At 49.7% G+C, this 23309-nt stretch overlaps 2 protein-coding genes across 2 annotated transcripts; both read left to right on the top strand.

Moving 5' to 3' along the window:
* Positions 1-1640: 1640 nt before the first annotated feature.
* Positions 1641-18522, top strand: LOC117839251 (protein MALE DISCOVERER 2). Its single transcript, XM_034719546.2, has 2 exons — positions 1641-2102; positions 18175-18522. Exons 1-2 carry the CDS (start codon positions 1703-1705, stop codon positions 18207-18209), a joined length of 435 nt encoding a protein of 144 aa, XP_034575437.1. The 5' UTR covers positions 1641-1702; the 3' UTR covers positions 18210-18522.
* A 596-nt stretch (positions 18523-19118) lies between these two features.
* Positions 19119-20691, top strand: LOC117839250 (chaperonin-like RbcX protein 2, chloroplastic). Its single transcript, XM_034719545.2, has 5 exons — positions 19119-19570; positions 19795-19886; positions 19998-20055; positions 20156-20221; positions 20323-20691. Exons 1-5 carry the CDS (start codon positions 19322-19324, stop codon positions 20443-20445), a joined length of 588 nt encoding a protein of 195 aa, XP_034575436.1. The 5' UTR covers positions 19119-19321; the 3' UTR covers positions 20446-20691.
* Positions 20692-23309: the final 2618 nt, after the last annotated feature.

Below are 23309 nucleotides of genomic sequence, written 5' to 3'. Positions count from 1 at the left end.
GGAAGCCTCCATGCATCGCTCATCGAGTCTATCCTATCTCTATCAGCTCCTGTGGTATCCTGTTTTGTTTTTGCCTCAACCACGAAGCCATAGGTAGCTGGTGCTAATTGCAGGGCCAGCAACAGGTATTTCCTCTCCCTGGCCTTGCGGCCATGCTATGTATTTTTCTCTCTCAAAAAAAATTCCAATGATTTAATCCTAATGTTCCGATCATGTGTGATTGGTTTATTAATTAAAGTTAGAGTTATACTTGAGTATATTATATAAAAATAATATATATATATATATATATATATATATATATATAAAAGTTACCATACAAAGTACAACTTCCAATAAGGTGGAGAGGGATGGAATTTTGATTCAACTTACTCTATTCTAGATATTAGAGTTGTACTAGCAAAATACCGCTACGGTAAAAAATCAATTGTATTTTTCAAACTAATGATATTTTTTATTTCCATCACTAAATTTTTATTCCACTTATTGGATGTCCACACATTTAATAGAAAACTAAAAAATGTTTGACTAATTATTTCCTTCAACTCAAATACCCATTAAATTAAAATATTTTTTTCATTCAAGCAAGAGAGTTAAATCAGCCTCCGATGGCCACCGATAGGGGGCTCTTTAGTCCCGGTGGGTAATATCAACTGGGACTAAAGAACCCCTTTAGCCCCGGTTGTAAAAGCTAGTGGCCCTCGGGATTCTGGTGGGGTGTTTTGTCCCGGTTGCAACTAACAACCATGACTAAAGAAGACCTTTAGTCCCGATTGGTGTTTCCAACCTGGACAAAACGCTCCCCGCCTCCACACACACAATGCACGTGTCCCACTTTCTCTCCTCCCTCTCCTTAATTCCAGCGCCCAGGCCTCCTCTCCTTAATTCCAACACCCACATGCCTCCTCTCCTCCTCCCTTCGGCCCCTACCTCCTCTCCTCCCTCTCTTCCTCCGCTGGATCCGGCCGGCCCCCACTCCCTCTCCCCAAGCTCCTCCCTCTCCCTCGGCCGCGCAGGTCAGGCGGTGCGGCCGGGGCCGGGGCGGCGTGGGCGGTCGGGGTTCGGGAGGATGACAGGTGGTTATGAGGATGATACCTGCAGACAATACTTTTAATCCCTCAATTCTTACCGAGAATTGCACTATGAACTGCGCTTTCATTTATGCTACACCGCTCAGCTATAAAAAAGGTGCAAATCGACCAAAATAAATGAATAAACCACACGGTTTAGACTGGTGGCATCTATATGTTTGATGAGTTTTGAATCCCAACATACCTCTGTTTGCTTATCCAACAGGAGGAAAAAACTTTACTTACTAAATCAGCTTTGCATGCCAGGCTGCAATTGTTAGAGCAGGATCGGGTAATTTGTGAACATAATTGAATCAAAGTTTTGTCTCAGACTAGTAATAGAAAATGGTAATGCTCCATAGCTAGAACACGTTCCTACACTAGTTTAAAAAATTCCCTGAAATTGGGAACACTGGTCAAGCCCAAACCATACTTGGAACTTTGAAGGCCGCTGGCCGATGTCAAAGTCAAAAACAGAAGCAGACAGCGACGTCTCACCAGATCACGAATCAGCCTTAGGATTAATACGCTCTGTCTGGCAATGCGGCAATGCGCGTAGCTCCCCTGCTGACCAAGAAAAGCAAGCTCCGTCTGGCAGCAAGCTCTTCAATACGCTCCAGCCCAGCTCTACCATGGCATTGGCAATGCGCGTCATGAGCTTGCTTCCTGCCACCATCGCCGTGATGATCGCAGCAGCCTCCTGGGGAGCGCACGGCGGTGCCAGCGACGAGGCCAGCGCGCTGCTTGCTTTAAAGGCTGAGCTCGCCGGCAGCGGCTCCGGCATGCTTGCATCCTGGAATGGCACCGCTGGCGTCTGCGGCTGGGAGGGCGTGGCGTGCACCGGCGGCCAGGTGGTGGCACTGAGCCTGCCCTCCTATGGGCTCGCCGGAGCCCTCTCCCCGGCCATTGGGAACCTCACTTTCCTGCGGACCCTGAACCTGAGTTCCAACTGGTTCCAAGGGGAGGTCCCAGCAAGCATCGGCCGCCTAGCGCGTCTGCAGACGCTTGATCTGAGCTACAATGCGTTCTCTGGTACGCTTCCTTCCAACCTCAGTTCCTGTGTCAGCTTACTGCTGTTGAGGCTCAGCAGTAACCGGTTCCATGGGCGTATCCCTGTTGAGCTTGTATACAAGCTAACAAGTCTTCAGATATTCGCACTGCGCAACAACAGCTTGACGGGTGCCATACCAGGATCACTAGGTAACCTGTCATCCCTGAACCGCCTTTATCTGTATGAAAACCACCTCGAGGGTCCGATCCCACATGAACTTGGCAGCATGGGCGGCCTGCAGGCCCTTGCACTCCAGGACAACAGACTCTCCGGTGTGCTTCCACACTCCCTGTACAATCTGTCCTCACTGAAAAGTTTGTGGGTAGGACACAACATGCTGTCTGGAACCATCCCTGCTGATATCGGCGATAGGTTCCCCGGTATGGAAGCTCTTGACTTTTCTAGCAACCGATTCAGTGGAGCTATCCCACCTTCGCTCGGCAACCTATCTGCTCTCACAGTACTAAGCCTTGAAGGAAATGATTTTATTGGATATGTGCCTTCTGCTTTGGGGAAGTTGCAAAGTCTTACTGACCTGCACTTGGGTGACAACAGACTAGAAGCAAACGACAGTCAAGGGTGGGAATTCATCACTTCCCTGGCAAACAGCTCCCAGCTTCAGCTTCTTGTTCTCGGCAACAACTCTTTCAGCGGGCAACTGCCTAATTCAGTCACAAACCTGTCATCAACTCTGCAAGGTCTTTATTTGGGAGACAATATGATTTCTGGGAATATTCCAATAAACATCGGAAATTTGGTTGGTCTTACAGAACTTGATATGGCAAATACTTCTGTATCTGGACAGATTCCAGAGAGCATTGGTCAGCTAAGAAACTTGGTTGCGTTAGGCCTTTACAACACTAGCTTGTCAGGCCTGATACCTTCATCACTAGGAAATCTTACACAGTTGAATAGGCTTTATTTATACTATGGAAACTTAGAGGGGCCAATTCCATCAAACTTGGGGAACTTAAAGAATGTGGTTGCCTTTGATCTCTCAACAAATCAACTCAATGGTTCAATTCCTATAGAGGTTTTAAAACTTCCTCAACTTTCCTGGTACTTAGACTTATCATATAATTCATTATCCGGGCCACTTCCAACTGAGGTTGGTACCATGGTGAATCTTAAGGAACTGATTTTGTCTGGAAACAAGTTGTCAGGCACCATACCAGCTAGTGTTGGGAACTGTACATCGTTGGTAAAGCTGCTGCTTGATAACAACTTATTAGAAGGAATCATACCTCAATCTCTGAAGAACTTACAAGGTCTTTCATTACTGAACATTTCAATGAATAAGCTATCTGGTAGTATTCCTTGATGCCCTTGCTAGCATTGGCAACCTGCAACAACTGTATCTTGCAAACAACTTGTCAGGTTTCATCCCCTAAGTTCTACAGAATTTGACATTGTTGGCAAAACTGGATTTGTCCTTCAATTATCTGCAAGGCGAAGTGCCATAAGGGGGTCCTTTTGCAAATGCAATTCACTTGTCGATTGATGGAAATGATGAGCTTTGCGGCGGAAACCCTCAACTTCATTTAGCTCCGTGCTCCACAGCTGCTGCGGGGAAGAACAGAAGGCGAATGTCAAGATCACTTATGGTCACCATAGCGTCGGTCTGCGCACTTCTATTCTTAGGTTTGTTAGAGTTATCCTGATGGTGATAGAATAATGTATTAGTAGTGCCTGTGTGCACTTACTGCCTGTGAGCACTTGTACCCATGGGTGGTTCGTGTCTACGTGCACTTTATCACCAATTACTGCTTTAAATGCTCTTATCTACTTAGATGCTTTGCTTAGCTTCTAAGCCACCTACCCATGTTTGGCGTATATGTACCCCAAACAATCCCTTTGTGGGTGTGTGAAATGGAAAAGATCATTTTGGGCTAAGAATTGGTATTCAGAGCCTAATTTCTTTCCCACCCGAGCCCCCTCTCTCCCGTGCTCTCACCCATACCCGAGCTCTCTCTCTCTCGAGTGCTCCAAACTGACACGCCCAACATGGGCCTACCCTGGCGGTGGCGGTGCTCACTCCTCGGCCCAGATCCGGCCGGTGGAGACCCTCCTCTGCCCTCCCCGGTGGCGGATCGGGCGCGGGCTGGCACAGATCGAGCGGCGGTGCGGTGGTGGCCTGCGGCCGGTGGCACACGGGCGGCGTCACGCGGGAGGTGCTGCAGGGGTGGCGACGCAGAGTAGCGGCGACTGCTGCTCGGGCAGGACGGGTGTGGGCGAGGGTGGCAGACGAGGGCAGGTCGTGCATGAGGACTTCTTCCCCGACCGGCTCTCCTTCACCTTCTCCATGGCTGGCTCTAGGAGAGCACTGGCCGTGGGTGGCACGGGCCTCGCGGACGCCGCGGCTCTGGTGGTCGGCGCGTCACTGCCGGCCGGCGTGGTCTGGCACTCTCGGCCAGCTCTAGGGGCTCCTCCCGTACCTTCTCCCACCGCTTGACCACGAGCAGTGCGCGGCGCCGCAGGGCAACGATCGAGGAGGAGGAGCGTCGTGAGGAGGAGGAGGTGGTGCCGGCGCAGTGCACCGCGTGTCGGGATGAGGAGCGGCGCATGGCGGCCGAGGGGGTAGCGGCAGAGCGGCACCGGCCACGGCATGCAGCCGCTGCGTGCGAGAAGGAGGAGAAGCGGCGGGCAGAGGTCACGAGGCGAGAGGACCGGTGACGCGGTGGCGTTGCACAACGCCAAGTGGCAGGTTGCGGCTGTAGCTCACACAACGCGTGCAATGGCCATGGACACCGCGACGGCATGCGCAGCCAAGGCAGCCTGCCTCACCGCAGAGGAGGCACAGTCGGCAGCAGGGCCACTACCTAGCAGCGCTCGGAGGCGGACTGGCTACGCGAGGAGGTGGAGGCAACGCGCAAGATGGTGCGGTGTGATGAGATGGAGCTGAGGCGCGTGGTGCAGGGCGCTGGTGCTGAGGCGCAGGGCTACCATCCCGAGCTAGAGGAGGTGGACCGGCGGTGAAACGTGGGGGTGGACCAGTGGGTCCAGGACCTGCGTCGAGGCGTGGACAGCGGGTGCCCTCGGAGCAGGAGGAGCTTCGTCCACGAGTCCAACCTCGACTCTGACCTTGACTCCGGGCACCAACCCCCGAGGGTTGTGAAGACCATCATCCGAGAGTCCGTCAGTAGCATGTAGTGACCGATGTTGATGAAGACCAACTACATGGAGTGGTCCTCGGTGATGAAGGTGAAGCTCCAGGTGCGGGAGATGTGGGATGAGGTCCAGTATGGCGACATCGACAGCCACGAGGACCGATGAGCGCTCGAGGCATTGCCGCCACGGTCTCGATGGAGATGGCGGTGAACCTCTCAGGGAAGAGTAATTCCAAGGCTTCCTAGGACGCTATCGCTGTAGCCTGAGTTGGCAGCGACTGCACCCGCAAGTCTACTCTGCAGAAGCTTCGGCAGGAGTAGGATCATCTGGCTTTCAAGCCGGGTGAGGATGTTGACGACTTTGCCCTCCGTCTCTCCAGACTGATGCAACGGCTGTAGTGGTACAATGATGACAAGATCAGCAAGGAGAAAGCCGTTGTGAAGTTCCTGCGCGTCGTTCCAAAGAAGTACTCGCAGCTTGCTATCTCGATCGAGATGCTGCTCGCCTCTCAGCGTTGTCGATCGAGGAGCTGACGGGATGGCTCAAGGCGGTCGACGATCACAACGACCCTTCTTCTGGTGGGGAGGTCATCATTGGTGGTCAGCTCCACCTCACCGAGGAGAGGTGGCTCGCCTGCCAGAAGGAGCAGAAGTAGAGGGAGTCTTCTTCCTCGACAAGTGGCCGCAAGTGCAGCAAGCCACGCAAGACGCCTAAGGCGCGAGGAGGCGCCAAGGGCAGCACGTGAGGAGGCGCCCAGGGCGGTGCCACCGGCGAGCGCGTGGCTGCACGAGATGACACCTGCCACAACTGTGGCAGGATTGACCACGAGGCCAGGGAGTGCCGCCAGTTGAGGCGCAGCTAGGCCCACATTGTGCAGGCTGTGGAGGAGGAGGAGGAGGAGCCGGTTCTATTCCTGCTCATTGGACCATCAAGCTTCTTCCCGTAGCACCGGCTGCAACGGCTCTCCTCCACCTTGACGAGCCGCGCGCACACGTCTGCCTCGGCAACGGTACCAGCGACGACAAGATCGATGGCTGGTTCCTAGATAGTGGTTCCACACACCACATAATCGGGCGTTAGGAGTACTTCTCCAACTTGAATGTTGACGTGCGTGGCTCCGTCAAGTTTGGCGACTCTTTGGCCATGGAGATCAAGGGCGTCGGCTCCATCATTCTTATCGCCAAGACTAGCAAGCACCGGCTCCTCACCGGTGTCTACTACATTCCCGCGTTGAGGAGCTCGATCATCAGCTTTAGGCAGCTAGATGAGAACGGGTCGTGCGTGGAGATCCACAGCAGAGTGCTCCGCATCTTTCCTCACCAAGGTGGATAGGGGGAAGAACAACCTCTACGTCCTCTACACGGAGGTGGCACAGCTCGGAACCAAGGAGATGGTGCGGGGCAAGATGGTGGACGGCAGCTCGACTTCGTACGTTCATTTTAAGGGAGCTAGGGGAGTGGGCACCTCTCCTTCGCCGAACGTGCCTACCTCAGTCCCCGGGTTTCCACCAACTACAGCGAGCTCTTCACTGGCGCCGGCAAGTCCTGCAGCACCTCCAGCGAGTACTCCTCCGGGTGCGGCGAGCTCTCCACCGCCAACACTACAGCTGGCCACGCCACATACTCCAGCACCGATGGCCACTCCTCCGAGCGCTGCTTCATCAACACCGGCTCATGATGAGCCCCGCTTGGTGGAGTTCGCCACTCCACTCTCTCATGATGAGGACCGCGTTGACGCGTACCACGATGGCGTGCCACTGCGGTACTACACCATGGCAGACATTCTCGGTGACCAGTCGCTGCCAGGACGGGTGCCTCATGACCTCGAGGTCGTACTTCACCTGATTCGCGATGTCGGAGAGTCTCGCTCCGTCATTGAGACTGAGGGACACGTGGCTTGACGCGTCGTGATGCAGATGGATGCCGGATAGCAAGTTCGCTCAAGCTGTGGCAAAGAACCCTATCTTCCATGAAGCAACTGCTTGGAGGAAGGGTGTTGACGCCGGATTTTGACACGTGTTTTGAATCGGCGTCAAGGGAGGAAAAGATTGGCCGATGCAGCAAGCTAAAAGCTACAGTTGGGAATCGACCGATTGAAGTTACAGTGTTTCGGCCGATTGAAAAAGGGGTCAGCAAGGATTGGCCGATTGCGAGCTGAAGCGGCTTGGCCAGTATGGGCCTAAAGTGGGCCGGAGAAAAGATTAGCTAAAGAAGAAGGTTGGCCCATGGGATATGATAACCAGCTCCGATACGAGTTGTGTTTGTAAATATTTGTTATCATTTAAAATTAGAGATAGATCCTACTCGGTTAGGAAATCAGCTGTAACAGGCTATAAATAGCCACCTCTAGAGGTTTGTAAAAGGACACATCAATCAATACAACCAATCTACTTTTTCCTCGTATTTTACTTTCAAGTCGGCGACTTCGCCAAAATATTTTTTCTTTCACGAGTTCATACGGGTTGGCAGGGCTGCATCGACACGATCTTCGGCCGATTCTGTAAGTTCCGTTTACCGAGTAATATCTAAGCTTTAACTTCGGGCACATCACTATTGTTTCGTTTAGATTTATTCACTAGTTATCGATAATAACTAGAATCGTAGGTTCTACATGTTATTTTTGTTTTTATCACCAGTTATCCAGCTTGAGATACGAATTGTAGGCTTTTATTGCTTTTCTTCTCTGATATCATACTACCGATTAGATCTATCTCAAGTGTTGTTTCTCTAGCATTGTTTAGTTTGCTCTGGTAGCTTTTCTTTACAAACGCTACACGGTATCGGCTATTCCATAACTGGTTACCACTACAGTGAATCGGTCGATTCACCGATACACCTTTGAAGACAAATCGAAACTCTAGCCGATCGGAACCCCTGGAATTTAATACTTTTGTTTCCTTATCAATCAATAGGTTAGATTGACTGGCACGCCGCGCGAACCGCATTAGGGCGATAAACCGAACATGAGTTAAGCAGATTCTCCTGGGTCGTGTGTCCGACGCTGAGGATAATCAGCCGATTTTTAGCGCCAACACACTTTTAGCACGCCCGGTGGGACAGAAACAACATCCAGCATGTCGAAGGCTGCCGAGATCTCCGAAGACATCATCGAAATTACTGATGCAGATCTCAAGTACGACCAGAAGGAAGAATTAGCAAGACACCTAGAAGAGTACAGGAAGACATGCTTGCAATCCTTTAGTCGTACCAGAAGCGGGGAGACCGTCAAGAAAGCTCCTCTTCTAACTCCCCGCCACATCACCATCGCTGAGGACTTGGGAAAGATGTCTGACATGATTCAACAGTCTATTTACCAGGCTATGATCGACCAATCCACAGTAATGACCAACACGGTATACAACACCGTCATCAGCTCCTTGGTCAGCGGAGTAGCTCAAGGGTATCAGGGATTTGCGTACGCCCCGCCCATCGTAGCTCCAATCAGAGCTTCCTCAGCGTTACCAAGCACATCTCACTCGACTCCTCAGCCGATACCAATGCAACATGGAGGGTACAACGCTTCAATACCCCTGGGGTACAACGGCGCGCCATGCTACCAATCGCAAGCGCCGTCTCAGTCTGCTCAAATCTCCTCCGTACAATCGCTACCCTCAAACTCAGTGCCTTGGGGGGCACCAGCAATGACGACCAGGCCGGATCAATCAATCAGCTATGGGAACTCTCCGGTCCAAGCATCATTCCAATCGGCCATCTGGCCGACGGTCCCACAATATCAGCCGGCTTCGTTAGAAATCGGCAGGGGGGCAGACACTGCAGAAACACTTAGGGGTGTGATGCCAATGATACTATACGATGGAGCGGCAGATCCCCTGCGCCATCAACTATTGGCTGCTCAGCCGACTACGCAACCGCAAAATGTGCAGCACGCTCTGATCCATCACCCAGCCATGGCACCGCCGGTCCAGCAGCATGTGCCGATTCCTCAACCGGTCATACATCAGTAGCAGGTGGATTGGACTGCAAGGATAGTAGAAGTAATTCAAGATCAATTCGGGTTGAAACCAAAGGTGCAAACCTATACGTACAAGACACCATACCCGCCTGCCTATGACATGTTGCCATTTCCCCATCGGTACAAGGTTCCCGATTTCACCAAGTTCTCGGGACTAGATGACACATCAACTGTGGAACACGTGAATAGATTCATTATCCAGTGCGGGGAAGCCGCTACACAAGATGCTTTGCGAGTGCGATTATTCTCGTCATCCCTATCCGGATCGGCCTTCCAGTGGTTCACTACGCTGCCGCCCAATTCCATCATCACTTGGGCCGATCTGGAGAAACAGTTCCAAAAGTACTTTTACGCGGGAGTCCACGAGATGAAACTCTCAGATTTGACCAGCCTCAGGCAGTGGAGCGACGAACCAGTGACCAGTTACGTACAGAGGTTCAGAGAGATCAGGAACAAGTGCTACACCCTAGTCCTGACTGACGCTCAGCTGGCCGATATCGCCTTCCAAGGTCTCCTGCCACACATCAAAGATAAGTACGCCTCCCAGGAGTTCGAAAGCTTAAGCCAAATCGTCCACCGACTGTCCGATCAAGAGGTGCGTCCTTTAGACCAACGGAGGAATTTTCAGAAGAAGGTGGCATACTTGGAGGGGTCTGAATCGGAGGAAGAGGCGGAAATTGGCCTAGCAGAATGGGTAAAATGAAAAAAGCCAATATCGTGCCCGTTTGGAAAGAAAGAACCAGAAGCATTCGGCTTTGACACGTCAAAGGCCGACAAAATCTTCGATTTATTTCTCCAAGAAGGGCAGATCAAGCTTTCACCTTATCACGATTCCATCGGCTGAGCAGCTCAAAAAGATGAAGTATTACAAATGGCACAATGCCACGTCCCAGGATACGAACGAGTGCAAGATCTTCCGACAGCAGATACAATCGGCCATCGAGCAAGGCAGACTCAAGTTCAAAGTTCCGACAAAGCCAGTAAAGCCAATGAAGATTGATCAGCATCCTTTCCCCACTAACATGGTCGATGCGGGAAGGAACGTGCCCCAAACCAAGGTGCTGACGTCAGAATCGGCTAAGAGAAGCGGCGCCGTGGACCCCAGAAATTAGGCCACGATCGAGGATGTCAAAGGAAAAGGACGGATCGAAGATGAGGGTGAAAGATCAGAGAGATCACGTCGACCCATCACCTCCCAATACTTACTCACAAGTATCAGCGGCAGCAAGAAAGTTCAAGACACCGTGAAGAGATGATGCGTCGACACGAAGATCACTGGCGGTGCCCATTCTTCATCCACTGCTGGGAAACAACCTCAGGTTACCATCAGCCGATAATTGCCTCGAGTGCAACGGTCAGCATCGCAGCAGTCGACCGTTCAAGAGGTCACGCTCCAGGGATCGAGGATCAGAGCTGATCAGCAGATATTGGCGCAAACAAGAGGATCAACGTGTTTCAGTGCGTGATTGACTGGGGGGCAGAGTTGAATAGTATGATCGACCGGGGGGCAGAGTTGACCAGCGCGATCGACTGGGGGCAGGGCCAGTGCACATGATCGGTTGGAAAAGATGGCCGATGCCAGAATGTCTGACAAAAATCCCGTAGGATGAGAGCCAGACTGGGAGCGTGCAAAACTTCCGGTCAAACCAGTGAACCCCAGATGGTGCCCAGACGGCTTGACCAAATCCCATAAACGAAAAATCCAGCATCTGCGCCAATGGGAACAACAACAAGAAGAACAGAGGCAGACGATGAATAAGAAGGACAACAGGTCTTGAGTCTGGTGCCCCAGAAGAAAAATCGATGAAGAAGACGACAATCAGGGGTCGGCAGCTGACATCAGCATGGTGTTCATCTTGTCGATGGAATTCATGGCTCCCGCTGATCGGGATGACGCAACAAAAATAGAGGAGCGAATGGCACAATTGGCTTTGGAGCCAATGACAGCCACTTTTGAGAAACCCGAGAATGAAAAACGACAACATCCCAAAGCTCTGTTCCTCAAAGGACACGTCAACGGACGACCAGTTACTAGACTACAAGTAGATGGAGGCGTTGCGGTCAATATCATGCTGTATGCTATGTTCCGGAAACTGGGCAAAGGTGATGAGGATCTGACCAAGACGGACATGATACTCAAGGATTTTGAAGGCAACGTGTCCCCAGCCCGAGGAGCACTCTACGTCGACCTCACCATCGGCAGTAAGACTCTACCCACTACTTTCTTTGTTATTAATGGCAAAGGGTCCGATAACATGTTACTCGAGCAAGACTGGATACACGCGAATTGCTGCGTCCCGTCCACAATGCACCAATGCCTCGTCCAGTGGATCAGCAACAACATCGAGATAGTCACCGCCGATTCCGCCTACAGTGTTGCCGCGGCCGATGCGCAACAGTGGAGCTGCAAACACGTCAGGTGCATATCTGGCAGAAACTGGGACACTGATTTCCTAAGGATGTCCGATTTTGGTCTACAGCCGATCCAAGCAGTCGGCTCTGAAAAATCAGACTAATGGATCAGTTCGTCCGAGAAGACGGGAAGCTTGGGCACGGATTTACGCCGGCCGATTCATTGGAAATGGTGGACTTAGGAGATGGCAGCAAGCCAAGGCCGATGTATATTAGTGCTAGTTTAGACCCCGAGTATAAGCGTAAATTGACAAGTTTATTAAAAGAGTTTAAAGATTGTTTTGCTTGGGAATATGATGAGATGCCTGGTCTAGACCGGTCCATTATTGAGCACCGGCTACCTATAAAACCAGAATATCGGCCGTATCAGCAACCTGCACGATGTGCAACCCTAAAATCCTACCTGATATAAAGGCCGAGATTACAAGATTGATTGAAGCAGGATTTATTTGGGAGTGCCGTTATGCCCAGTGGATTTCCAATATTGTACCCGTATACAAGAAAAATGGAAAGCTGCGTGTGTGCATTGACTTCAGGAATCTTAATCAGGCTACGTCGATGGATGGGTATCCAATGCCAACAGCCGATGTTTTGATAGACGCCGTCGCAGGAAACAAAGTCATTAGTTTCATGGACGGTAATGATGGGTACAATCAGATATTAATGGCCGAAGAAGACATTTCAAAGACGGCTTTCAGGTGTCCAGGCCACCTCGGTTTGTTCGAATGGGTGGTGGTGACCTTTGGTTTAAAAAATACCGGAGCTACATATCAACAGGCTATGAATTATATTTTCCACAAGCTTATTGGTGTCCTGGTAGAGATTTACATCGACGACGTCGTGGTCAAGGCAAGAGGACATCAGGAGCATATGGCCGATTTGCGAGAAGTATTGGAGTGCACAAGGAAGCATGGATTGAAAATGAACCCAAACAAATGTGCCTTCGGTGTTTCGGCTGGATAGTTTCTAGGATTCATAGTCCATGAGCGCGGGATAGAAGTTAACCGGAAGATTATAGCTGCCATCAATAAAGTTGTAGCCCCGCAGAACAAAACTGAGCTACAGTCCCTAATCGGCAAAGTTAACTTTATTAGAAGGTTCATATCCAACTTGTCTGGGCGTATTCAAGCCTTCACCCCTTTGTTGAAATTGAAACCTGACCAGGAATTCGTGTGGGGAGAAGAACAACAAAAAGCATTGGAAGACATCAAGCAATACCTGATCTCACCACTGGTGTTGGTCCCGCCACAGGCCGACAAGCCGTTTAGACTATACTTGTCGGTCAAAGAACAAACAATCGGATCAGCGCTGGTACAAGAATTTGAAGGAAAAGAAAGGGTAATCTATTATGTCAGCAGAAGGCTCCTAAACGCTGAGACTAGATACTCCCCAGTGGAACGGCTGTGCCTTTGTCTGTATTTCTCATGTACCAAGCTCAGGCACTACCTGTTATCGGCAGAATGCATAGTCATTACCAATTTTGAAAGGGAGGATTGGAAAATGGATCCTAGCTCTGTTAGAGTTTGACCTAAGGTACGAATCGGCCAAAGCGGTCAAGGGCCAAGTAATGGCCGATTTCGTGGCTAACCATTGTGGACCCGAAGTCGCTGTCGTTGAACCAGTTCCATGGACTCTATACTTCGACGGTTCTTCGTGTGGGGCCGGATCAGGAATCGGCATCGTCCTCATATCGCCTCGGGGGGCAAGTTATGATTTCTCTCTGCCGATAGAGGCGGCCGCCACCAATAATCAGGTGGAATATCGGGCTATCCTAAAAGGTATCCAATTATTGAGAGAGATCAAAGCCGATACAGTAGAGATTTTTGGGGATTCCATGCTCATTGTCAATCAATTAACGGGGAAATATGAATGCAAAGATGATGTCTTAAGGATTTACTACGAAGATTGCCTCTGGTTGTTAAAAGAATTCAAGTCTGGGATTATTGAGCATATTCCCAGAAGTTACAATGAAGAGGCCAACAGGCTTGCCCAACACGCTTACGGGTATCGGCCGATTCAAGGTGCCCTGACTCTAGAGCTTGCAGCCGATGATTGGCGGAAGGAGATCGCCGATTACTTAAAAGATCCGTCCAAGAAAGTGGATCGGCGAACACGTTTTCAGGCCATGAAATATGTGTTACTTGAGGATGATTTGTTTTACCGGACGATTGATGGGGTTCTGCTCAAGTGCCTTGGAGCGGAAGAGGCGAAGGTTCTGATGGGAGAAATTCATGAAGGCGTATGCGGGGCTCATCAATCAGCTCATAAAATGAAGTGGATGATTAGGAACAATGGTTATTATTGGCCGACGATACTTGAGGATTGCTTTAGATATTATAAAGGGTGTTTGGATTGCCAGAAGTTCGGCAACGTGCAGCGTGCGCTAGCCTCGGGTATGAACCCAATAATTAAGCCATGGCCGTTTAGGGGTTGGGGAATAGACCTCATCGGACAGATTTATCCTCCATCAAGCAAGGGACACAAGTTCATATTAGTAGCCACCGATTACTTTACCAAGTGGGTGGAGGCAGTTCCCCTGAAAACCGTGACATTGGCCGCTATGATCGATTTTGTGAGAGACCACATTGTTTATCGGTTTGGTATCCCTCAAACCATCACAACCGATCAAGGGACAATGTTTACTTCGGGAGAGTTTGAAGAGTTCACCGCCGATATGGGAATTAAATTGTTGAATTCTTCTCCATATTATGCTCAAGCTAACGGTCAGGCCGAATCATCCAATAAGGGATAATCAAGTTGATCAAGAGGAAGATAGAGGAGCAGCCCAAGAGGTGGCACGCATCCTTGACTGAATCTTTATGGGCCTACAGGATGGCCTGCCACAGAGCTACTAGAATATCTCCCTATTAGTTGGTATACGGTCACGAGGCAGTGTTACCCTGGGAATTGAGGACCGGATCCAGACGCACGTCACTTCAAGATCAGTTGACAGCCGATGATTATTCTCTCCTCATGAAAAGGGAGCTCGACGATCTGGCAGATCAGCGATTAAGGGTCTCGATCAGTATTGAAGAGAACAAGAAGAGAGTGGTCAGATGGTATGACAAGAAGGTCAAGGTCAAGCATCTCCCAAGGGGATTTGGTATGGAAGCTGGTGCTGCCGATAGGGTCTATGGATCCCAAGTTCGATAAATGGTCGCCCACTTGGGAAGGGCCGTATAAGATCGGCCGATGTGCTCTAGGTAATGCGTACATATTAGAGACTATCGAAGGAGAAGAGTTTACGAGAGCTTTGAATGGGAGGTATTTGAAAAGATACTATCCTAGTATATGGGTGGACGCGTAGCCGACGATATAGCATCTTGAGTCATTATGACCGATTCCTATCGACCCGTGTTCATATAGCTGATGCAAGGAGACATCGCCCTGAGGGCAGAACCTTTGACCAGTCTGGCCGATTTGTTATTCGGTACAACGATAGGATACATGGCCGACACGGTACAAGTCGCCCTTAGACCAAAAGTACCAATACATTCATTAACCATGTTCCAGCTGAGCTTTGTTCTTATTAATCTCTCTTTCGACCCGGCCTAGTTCTATTAAGAGACGGGTGCTCTTTTCCTCCAAATCCTCCATGGCGGCTTCAATGGCAACTTGACGAGGAAGTTGGTGGATTCTTTCGAGAGGCGGTTGGGATGTTCCTACCATGGCGTCCTCAAGAACGATCTGACGAGGTAGCTGGTGGCTTTTCTCGATCGGTGGTCGCCTAGTACAGTTGGCTTCAATATGATCCAAGATCTTCTGGACATGGGCAGTGATGTGATCTTTGAGTTCTTCACGATGGGCCTCTATCAGATCTTTGTCCGCTTGCGTTAGCGGCTCCTCGGAGTGCATAATCTCAATAGCCCGTTCCAGGCTAGGGCTAAGGCATCTCGGCTGGGGAGATAACAAACAATCACCCGTTGTTAGATTGATAAGCGTCAGCCAGAGGAACGAAGGGGGATTTCATACCTAATTGACGGAGGAAGAGGAAGACATCTCAGCGCCTAGCTTAAGAGTATGGAAATAAGACAACTTAAGGATAGAAGGCTGGGCAAGGTGCGAATGCCCCTAGAAGCAATACGGGGATCTCATACTTATAAAGGAAAAAGATGAAGGGTAACAATTGGTAAAACACGTCCCGTCGGAGTAAAGGACTATTAAATGAAAAGTTGCGACAAAAGACCGTCCAAGTTTGAATTCGCACGGCAACGGCAAAAGAGCATTAAATGTTTGTACAAAAGCATTCAATGTTTTCTACGATTCACCTGAGGAGAGCATTAATGGCCGCGATCGCTCGCTCCCGGATCTGATCGGCCGAATCTAAGGTTCTTTGGTCATCGTCGGCCGATCCAGGGACTTGTGGCATGTTGCGATGAAGTCTAATGGCTTCATGGGCAAGGTTTTGCCTCTCCTGCTTGAGATTGGCGATAATAGATGGGAGATCATGGAGTTTCTTCTCTTCGGCGGCTATAGCTTTGGTTACCTGCTACATTTCCTTGGCGAGCTCGGCCCTTCGCCGTTTGAGGCGGTCTATGGTGCCAACGATGTTCGGGTGAGAATTTCGAGAACGTTGATTCGCTGGTGTACTTCTTGAGCTCGATGTTTGTAGGAATCCTCCTCTTCACGTGCTTTTGCTAATTTGGCACGATCGGCCATGTGTCGTAAAGCTCTGAACACCGGGATTTGCATTGACTCGATATATGCTGCGGGTGTTAGGGCTTCTTCTACTTCCTCTGGAACTCGGCCTCTGATTTCACTAAAGACCTGCCGAATCGGCGAGGCATCTTCCACTAGTCGGCCGATATCATCCTGGAGAAGGATCTGTATGCTCTAGAGCTTGGTGCGAACTTTACCAAGAATTGAACTCAGAGCAACCTGGCACGAGGCGACCTCCTCGTCATCAGAGATTGCAACCGCAAAAGAAAAGAGGCTGTTGTTGGGAGTGTCCTGCTCTTGATAAAATAAAGAGACGGATTAGCCGATGGCAGCAGAAAATCGGCCGATTTTTAGCGCCAACACACTTTTGGCACGCCTCGTTTCGGGAATCGGCGCAGTTGGCTCATCAGAAGAAGAGGATTCGACAATTATCGGCGCTGTACTCGGACCAGCCTTCTGGAAGAATACAAGAGATGGATCTCTGTAAGTATGAAGCAATGGTTAAATCCAATGATAAATAATAGCTACTCTACCTCTGCAAGTCGTCCGACCGGTGATCATTGGAAGGGTACGATTGACGTACTCAAAGTGGCCTGCATCAGAAATTGGTTAGGTTTCGATTAAGGATTAAAAGATTTGAGTAAATAAAATATTCTCTACCTCAGTGGAAGGGACTGTTGGCATTTCGGTCTCTGATCGGAGTGTGGCCGATTGTTGCGGAGGTTGCTCTGGGATGGTTTGCGCAGCCTAACAGAAAGAAGAACTTAATACTGATAGTATACTTGGAAAAATACGATGCGTATAAAGCTATCTGAATAGCTTCTAACAATAGTGACGCAGCAGCTGCTCCAGCTTCTGTAGCAGCTTGGGGGTCGATTTCTTCGGCAATTGGCGGAGTCAGTGTGACTAAAGAACCCGTCGGTGCCACCGCCGATTGGTCGGCCGATTCTATACGGGCGCGCACCTGGCGGCTTGTCTTCTTTGAAGAAGATATCTTCAGCTTCTGCTTCAATCGGCCGGTGGTGATGTTTTCGATGGACGGGGTCTGAAAGCCGATGAGTGGAAATGATGTATAAGGCTGATAGAAATTCTATCAGCCTGCCATTTCAACTGCGCGTTGGAGGGAGTTGGCTTCCAGACTGCAAGGTGAAAAATAAAAGTCAGCAGTAATCTTGCAGTACAAAAGGAGCCTGGACTTCGGCTTCATCAGGTTGCCGCGCGAGTGCCTGGAGCAGATGGGAAAGGATAACCTGAAGCTGATCGGGACCATGGCCTGCGTCAGGGACTCCATCTGGCTCGTCTGCATTCATAACGCCGCGGAATCTGCAGCAGATGACTTGGTGAAGATATGGACTCTGAATGTGCCTGATGGGGGTAAGTGGCAGCAAGCGTGGTGGGAGGAAGTGGAAGAGGTTCCTGTCAGTGTGCTCTGGGGGTTGGACAGCTTCAAGGAGGCGGGATTGCCGCAGCAGCCGCTCGAGTGCCCTATCCTCACGCCGGACGGTGCCCCTCTGTGTCACGCTGGCTGACTTCCATCGGCGCAACTTTGTGCCGACGGTGGATACCATCTGCATCTTCAAGCTGCACGGCGAGAGGGGGCTCCTGTGGCATGGAGTGGTTCACGACTACCCTTTCAGTGACCCTGCCATTTGCCCTTCCAATTTCCTCCAAAGGAAGCATGGTTCAAGTGAGATCAAGGTCGACGAAGACCGTCCTGCTGCAGCAGGGCTTGCGGCACTGGCGGCCGCGGAGAGTAAGGTTGTTCTACTACCAGCCGCTTGAATTCATTTGATCTGCGCAACTCATGCTTGCTGAATTTGTTAACTGCTCCGCCTCATGTCTTGGCTAGCATAGCTAACACTATCACCATCTGTCTAAATCCTGGATTGTTTTGTTTTGCAGCAATGGGTCGATTAAGAGTCAGGGAGCGTACGTGATGAAAGGCATCGAGACATAGCACACCTTGTGCTGGATCGATCCAGACTTATTGTTGCCAGGTCCTTCTTACTAGTTAGGTGGTTCATGTTCGAAAGTAGCAAATTAAGCTTGCTTCTGGGCTTTATTCTGGTTCTGGCGTGGATGTTTAAGACTCCTTCCCTTCAATTTGTCTCAGCCTTATCTTTTGGTCGTGACGCATTTGTGGAACACAGAGAGCATGTGTTTGCTTGTTAGTTCATCCTATATGTTGAACCCGCAGTTTCTGTCATTATTGAAAACCGTATCCGTGGAGGGATGCCAATCTGTGCTATATGTGCCTTTTGCCTGGTGATTTGCTATTTCCTTGTGCTCGTGTCTATTGTTTACAAGGGGAGAACCTTGATGATTGTCTTTTGCAGGGCAGAAATCCTGTTTCATTTTCATGATCCGTGATCCTCCAATGCCCCGGCGGATGTTGCCCTCGTCGAGGATTAGGAGGAATCACTACTGGAGTGTCGATATTTTTCCTGATTGGTAATGCTATGTGCCATTTGCCACCAATTCATACTTTCTTGCTCGCCGTTTTGTTGGGACCTCGGATTCCACATGCTCGTGCTCTATTCCGTACCTTGGCCGGCCACGACGAACCAAACCGGCAAAGTGCCGTCCCGCCTTTTGCTTCAGGTCCACCGAACGAACCTGCCGGCAACGACCTCGCCAGTGGACGTGCCGATGACACGCGGGGCCCCGCCCGGGAATTCCATCTCCTCTCCCGTGGCCATACGGGCCCGGCCTTTTAGAATCTTCGCCGGGACCATCGCCGGCCAACGGCGGGCCTCCGCGTGTCGCGCACGGTGGCGCTGACGCAAGTTTTCCCCAACGCTAGGCTGAAACCGCACGCGCCCTGGGCCTCAGAAAATTTGGCTGGTGAGGATGGCAGCCAGGAAGGCCAGCCAGCCACGAGGACAGAGGAGGAGAAAGGGGGAGGCCAAACCGCACTGCAAGTCTTCTTCTCCCTTGCACCACACCGCCGCCGCCGCTCCCCTGAAGCCGGAGCTAGATCATCAGGCAGGGAAGCGACCCAGGAGAACCCTGCAGTGCCCGGTTGCTGCTTGAAGAACAGGTAGATAGCATGGCCGGAGTTCAGATGATGCCGGCGGCCGTGGACGTAGCGGGGCTGAGGAAGACGCGCGCGGGGGCCGCACCGTCGGGCGGTTCATCGGTGAGCACCACCAGCTTGTTCGCGGGGGATTACAGGAGGAGGGCTCGCCGGCCGTCCTGCTCGGTCAGGGCCCTCAGGCAGAGCCGGAGCAGGGGAGGGCTCGGCATCGTCTGTAACCTCGGGGGGCAGTACGATGATACCTTCGATGACGTCCAGCTGGTACGTTGATCGAGCTATACTGCTCGTTTGCCTTAATTACTAGTACTTGTCAAGCAGACCTTACAGTTGTTGACCATAAACGTGTCTTGATTCTGCTATGATTTAGCCTAATTACCAAGACAAAACCTCTTGTTTTCAGTGAAAAATAGATGTCGACTTCTTCTCCCGGTGTATGAATTCTTCAACACTGAATGGAATTTCCTGCTGCTGTCTTTTGCTTGCAGCAACTGATGAACTACTTCACCTACAAAGCCGTCAGGACCGTGCTGACCCAGCTCTACGAGATGAACCCATCAAACTACCGTTGGTTCTACAAGTAATAACGAGAATTCTCTCTTTGTCCTACTGCATGCCATTGATCATCTATTCATCAAGTATGAATTCGGCTCATGGTTGTGTAATGGACATGTTCTTGTTTCCGCCACAGCTTCGTTGCTGTCAACAAACCTACTGATGGAAAGCTGTTCCTTCGTGCTCTCAGCAAGGTAGTACATAATAGTAGATAAATCCACAGATATACCCTGCACATGATCTTGTACTGCTGCAAATCAAGCTCACACAGGTTCTGGCTTTGTTGTCTTTCAGGAGAGGCAGGAGCTTGCCGAACGGGTGATGATAACAAGGCTTCACCTGTACGGGAAATGGATAAAGGTAACTGGAATCACTGCCCCTGTCGTAGTCTGAGTATTGCCAACCAACCTGCTGCCCAGTTCAGCTAATACACTGACATTTTGATTCTGGACAACTGTCAGAAATGTGACCATGCGAAGATGTACGAGATGATCTCCGACGAGAACCTGACGCTGATGCGGGAGCGGCTCATGGAGACGGTCATCTGGCCAACCGATGACACCAACACAGAGAAGATCGGCTGATGCGGAGGCGTAGAATTCTTTTGGGTTGGTGATTAAGCTTAGCTCCTTAGGTATGTTGTCAGTTGTATATAGTTGTAGTTGTAGTAGAGAGTGTAGATGTCTCTGGGAAGTTGTTCAGGAACAGTGTATGCCAATCTCAAGTGTTACAATGCTGGTTCTCTCTCTCTCTAGTCTCTGCAGTTGATTTCAGGGAAGCAGAAATACTATACGTAATTTGCGTGAATAATGAAGCTTGGGTTCATTTCAGAGATTGTCTTGAGTTCTTTTGGAAGTTTTTATGATTTTCCATTTTGACTAACCGCGTCAGTCACGCTTACCAGAGCCTTGTTGACGACCTAGCGCGTCACGGCACGGTGGCGGTTACGGGAACGCGATGGGCCTTGCCGTCCGGCATTTCCCCAGGAACCGCAGGACTTGCCGGGCAAGTGACCCGATCGAGCAGCTGAGCAACTCAATCTGTCAGATTGTCACGATCGTCCATCTGTTCGATCAGATCTTGTATTAACACACACACACACACATTCGAATGACAGTCAGGTCAGGTGTGCTGTAGCCTGTAGCCATGCAGGCATGCAAATATGCAATGGATCCAGCCGAATATGTATATCTTTATTTAGGAAAGTTGAATATGTGCGTATCTGTCTACTTGTCGTGAAGCATTTTGGGTTCCAAATCATTGCCGATCATTCAGACAAATATTTTCTTAGATATCTGTAAAATCTTGATTGTACGTGCTATTGAATTATTCTTGCTGTCTATATCTTTGGCGATATCTTTGTAGGTGATCTTGATTTTACAGGTTAGATTGAGCTATTACATCGGCGAATGACATCTTTTTACAAGTGCTATTAATTAAAAGGTGTGCAACCCCATGCATTCTTATCTCTAGAACAGTTATCGATCTCAATCACCGGTAATGTAATACTCCCTCTATCATAAATATAAGCATTTTTTTACTATGCACACCTAGACAAGCACTTGTCTAGACAAGCACTTGTCTAGACAAGCACTTGTCTAGGTACATAGTCAAAAATGCTTACATTTTTTACGGAGGGAGTATATGCATACGTACAATAATCAATACCGAAGCATGTTCTATCTTTCTCGCTTTTTTAATAACTCTACGTATATGTAGCACAATATTCTTTTTGTAAAAAAATGCATTTTTAATCAAGCACACTTGGACAAGTACTTGTCTAAATACATAATTATACATATATTTTGGCATGTGAGGACTTACCATATATTTAGAGCTAGTTTGGCAGCCCAGTTCCCCGCTAGGTTCCCGGCCTTTTTCCCACGGAGGAAGGCCGCGCCAATTGCTTCCGCGGGGCTCCCAACCGACGACTTTGGCAGCCCGCTAGGACGGGGACTTCAGCCCAAGCGAGCCCAATTTCCCCAAGGCAATGCGCCCGACCTACGGTGATCAGGAAGTTCTCCCTGTCTGCATCTCCCCATGCTCTCGTCTCGCGCACTCCCGTAGAAAGCTACCGCTGCCACCGGCCGCCTCGCGACTTCCTCCAAGAATCCCAGTCCAGGTGCGCCTCCTCCAACCCTTCTCCGATCCCCATCTCCTTCGAATCATCCCCTTCTCATCCCCTTTCCTTTCTTCGCTAGGGTTTTGCTCCGATGTTGGGGAGATGGAGTAGGGTAGGTGGTGCTAGACGATGGCTTCTGCATTGGTCGTGTGATTCACACCAGTGAGCTAGCCGCCGCCGATGGCTGGAACCCTCTGGGCGAGGTCCATGGCCAACTTCACCCGCACGTGAGTACTCCTCAACCTAGATCCGATCATGCTTGCTAGTTTCTCGGTTTAGATTCATGTGATTCGCGATTCCTTTCCATCGATTCATAGCATTGGCCTCCGTTCAATATATCAACTTTGGAGTCAAGGTAAATACGGAGTACCAGTTATGTTTTATCTCTCAAATGGGATAGTTTGTGATCCTGTGAATGAAAGTTGTTTGCACGTTATATTGAGAATATCCTAACAAATCAAGCATCTAGAGCTCTTTATTATTTAGTAATTGTCCAACATTCATTGTCTTTTGTTTATGAACCAAAGTAATTTTCTGTGAAAATGCCAGAATATGATCACTGGAGCTGCTCAAATGGATGGTGGTATTCTTGTCGTGTCAGCACCTGATGGCCCGATGCCACAGACAAAGGAGCATATTCTTCTTGCTAGACAGGTTGAGTTTCTCATTTAAATTGCTTCGTCATGATGTCGTTGCAGTTCTGATCATATTAACTTTTTCTCTGCTTTTAGGTTGGTGTACCTTCACTTGTAGGCTTATGTTCCTGAGATTCGTATAGGCTGGTGTTTGCATGCTAATTGTCATATTGGGGAAATGTTCTCTGGTTCGTGGTTGGATTCATGTGAATGCCCTATTACTAAGTCTATCCTCTTTTGTCATAATATGCCAAAGTTTAGCAATACTTTTTGTAGAGTAGAGAGGTTGGGCTCAATGTATTCTCTTTTTTGGAGTAGAGAGGTTGGGCTTAATGTATTCTCTTTTGTCATAAATCAGTAAAGTCAAGCTTTTGGGTGTGGAACCTTTTTGGTTTGAGTATACACGGGGATGTGGATGTGTGTTACGTTGTTGCTCCCTACAGCAAGAAGGTGGCGCGTAATTTGACCGGCGTAACAAAGCTAGCCCCCCCCCCTCCCCCTTTGCCCTAGCTAGCTAGTTGCCTGTTGCATGATTGTATTTGCTTAATTATATCCCCAACAATATATAAGCTTTATCTTTTGACTGTCTATTTGTGACAGATCGTCATGTTTATCCCATGTGTAAGTAATTCTGGACAAGTACATTTCTTGCAAGACTTTGTTTGCATTGTCGTAGCAAATTATTGTGGAC

This window comes from Setaria viridis, chromosome 9 (assembly GCF_005286985.2).
Source record: "Setaria viridis chromosome 9, Setaria_viridis_v4.0, whole genome shotgun sequence".
In the NCBI taxonomy this organism is placed as follows: domain Eukaryota; kingdom Viridiplantae; phylum Streptophyta; class Magnoliopsida; order Poales; family Poaceae; genus Setaria; species Setaria viridis.
This window is presented reverse-complemented; position numbering and strand designations above follow the sequence as displayed.

Bases quoted from the DNA above. Each gene is read 5' to 3' on its own strand.
- LOC117839251 (XM_034719546.2), top strand. From the start codon at position 1,703: ATGGCATTGGCAATGCGCGTCATGAGCTTGCTTCCTGCCACCATCGCC. The intron at 2,103-18,174 runs GTACGCTTCCTT...TTTGTTTTGCAG, and splicing joins GAGCTACAATGCGTTCTCTG to CAATGGGTCGATTAAGAGTC.
- LOC117839250 (XM_034719545.2), top strand. From the start codon at position 19,322: ATGGCCGGAGTTCAGATGATGCCGGCGGCCGTGGACGTAGCGGGGCTG. The intron at 19,571-19,794 runs GTACGTTGATCG...TTTTGCTTGCAG, and splicing joins CCTTCGATGACGTCCAGCTG to CAACTGATGAACTACTTCAC. The intron at 20,056-20,155 runs GTAGTACATAAT...GTTGTCTTTCAG, and splicing joins TCCTTCGTGCTCTCAGCAAG to GAGAGGCAGGAGCTTGCCGA.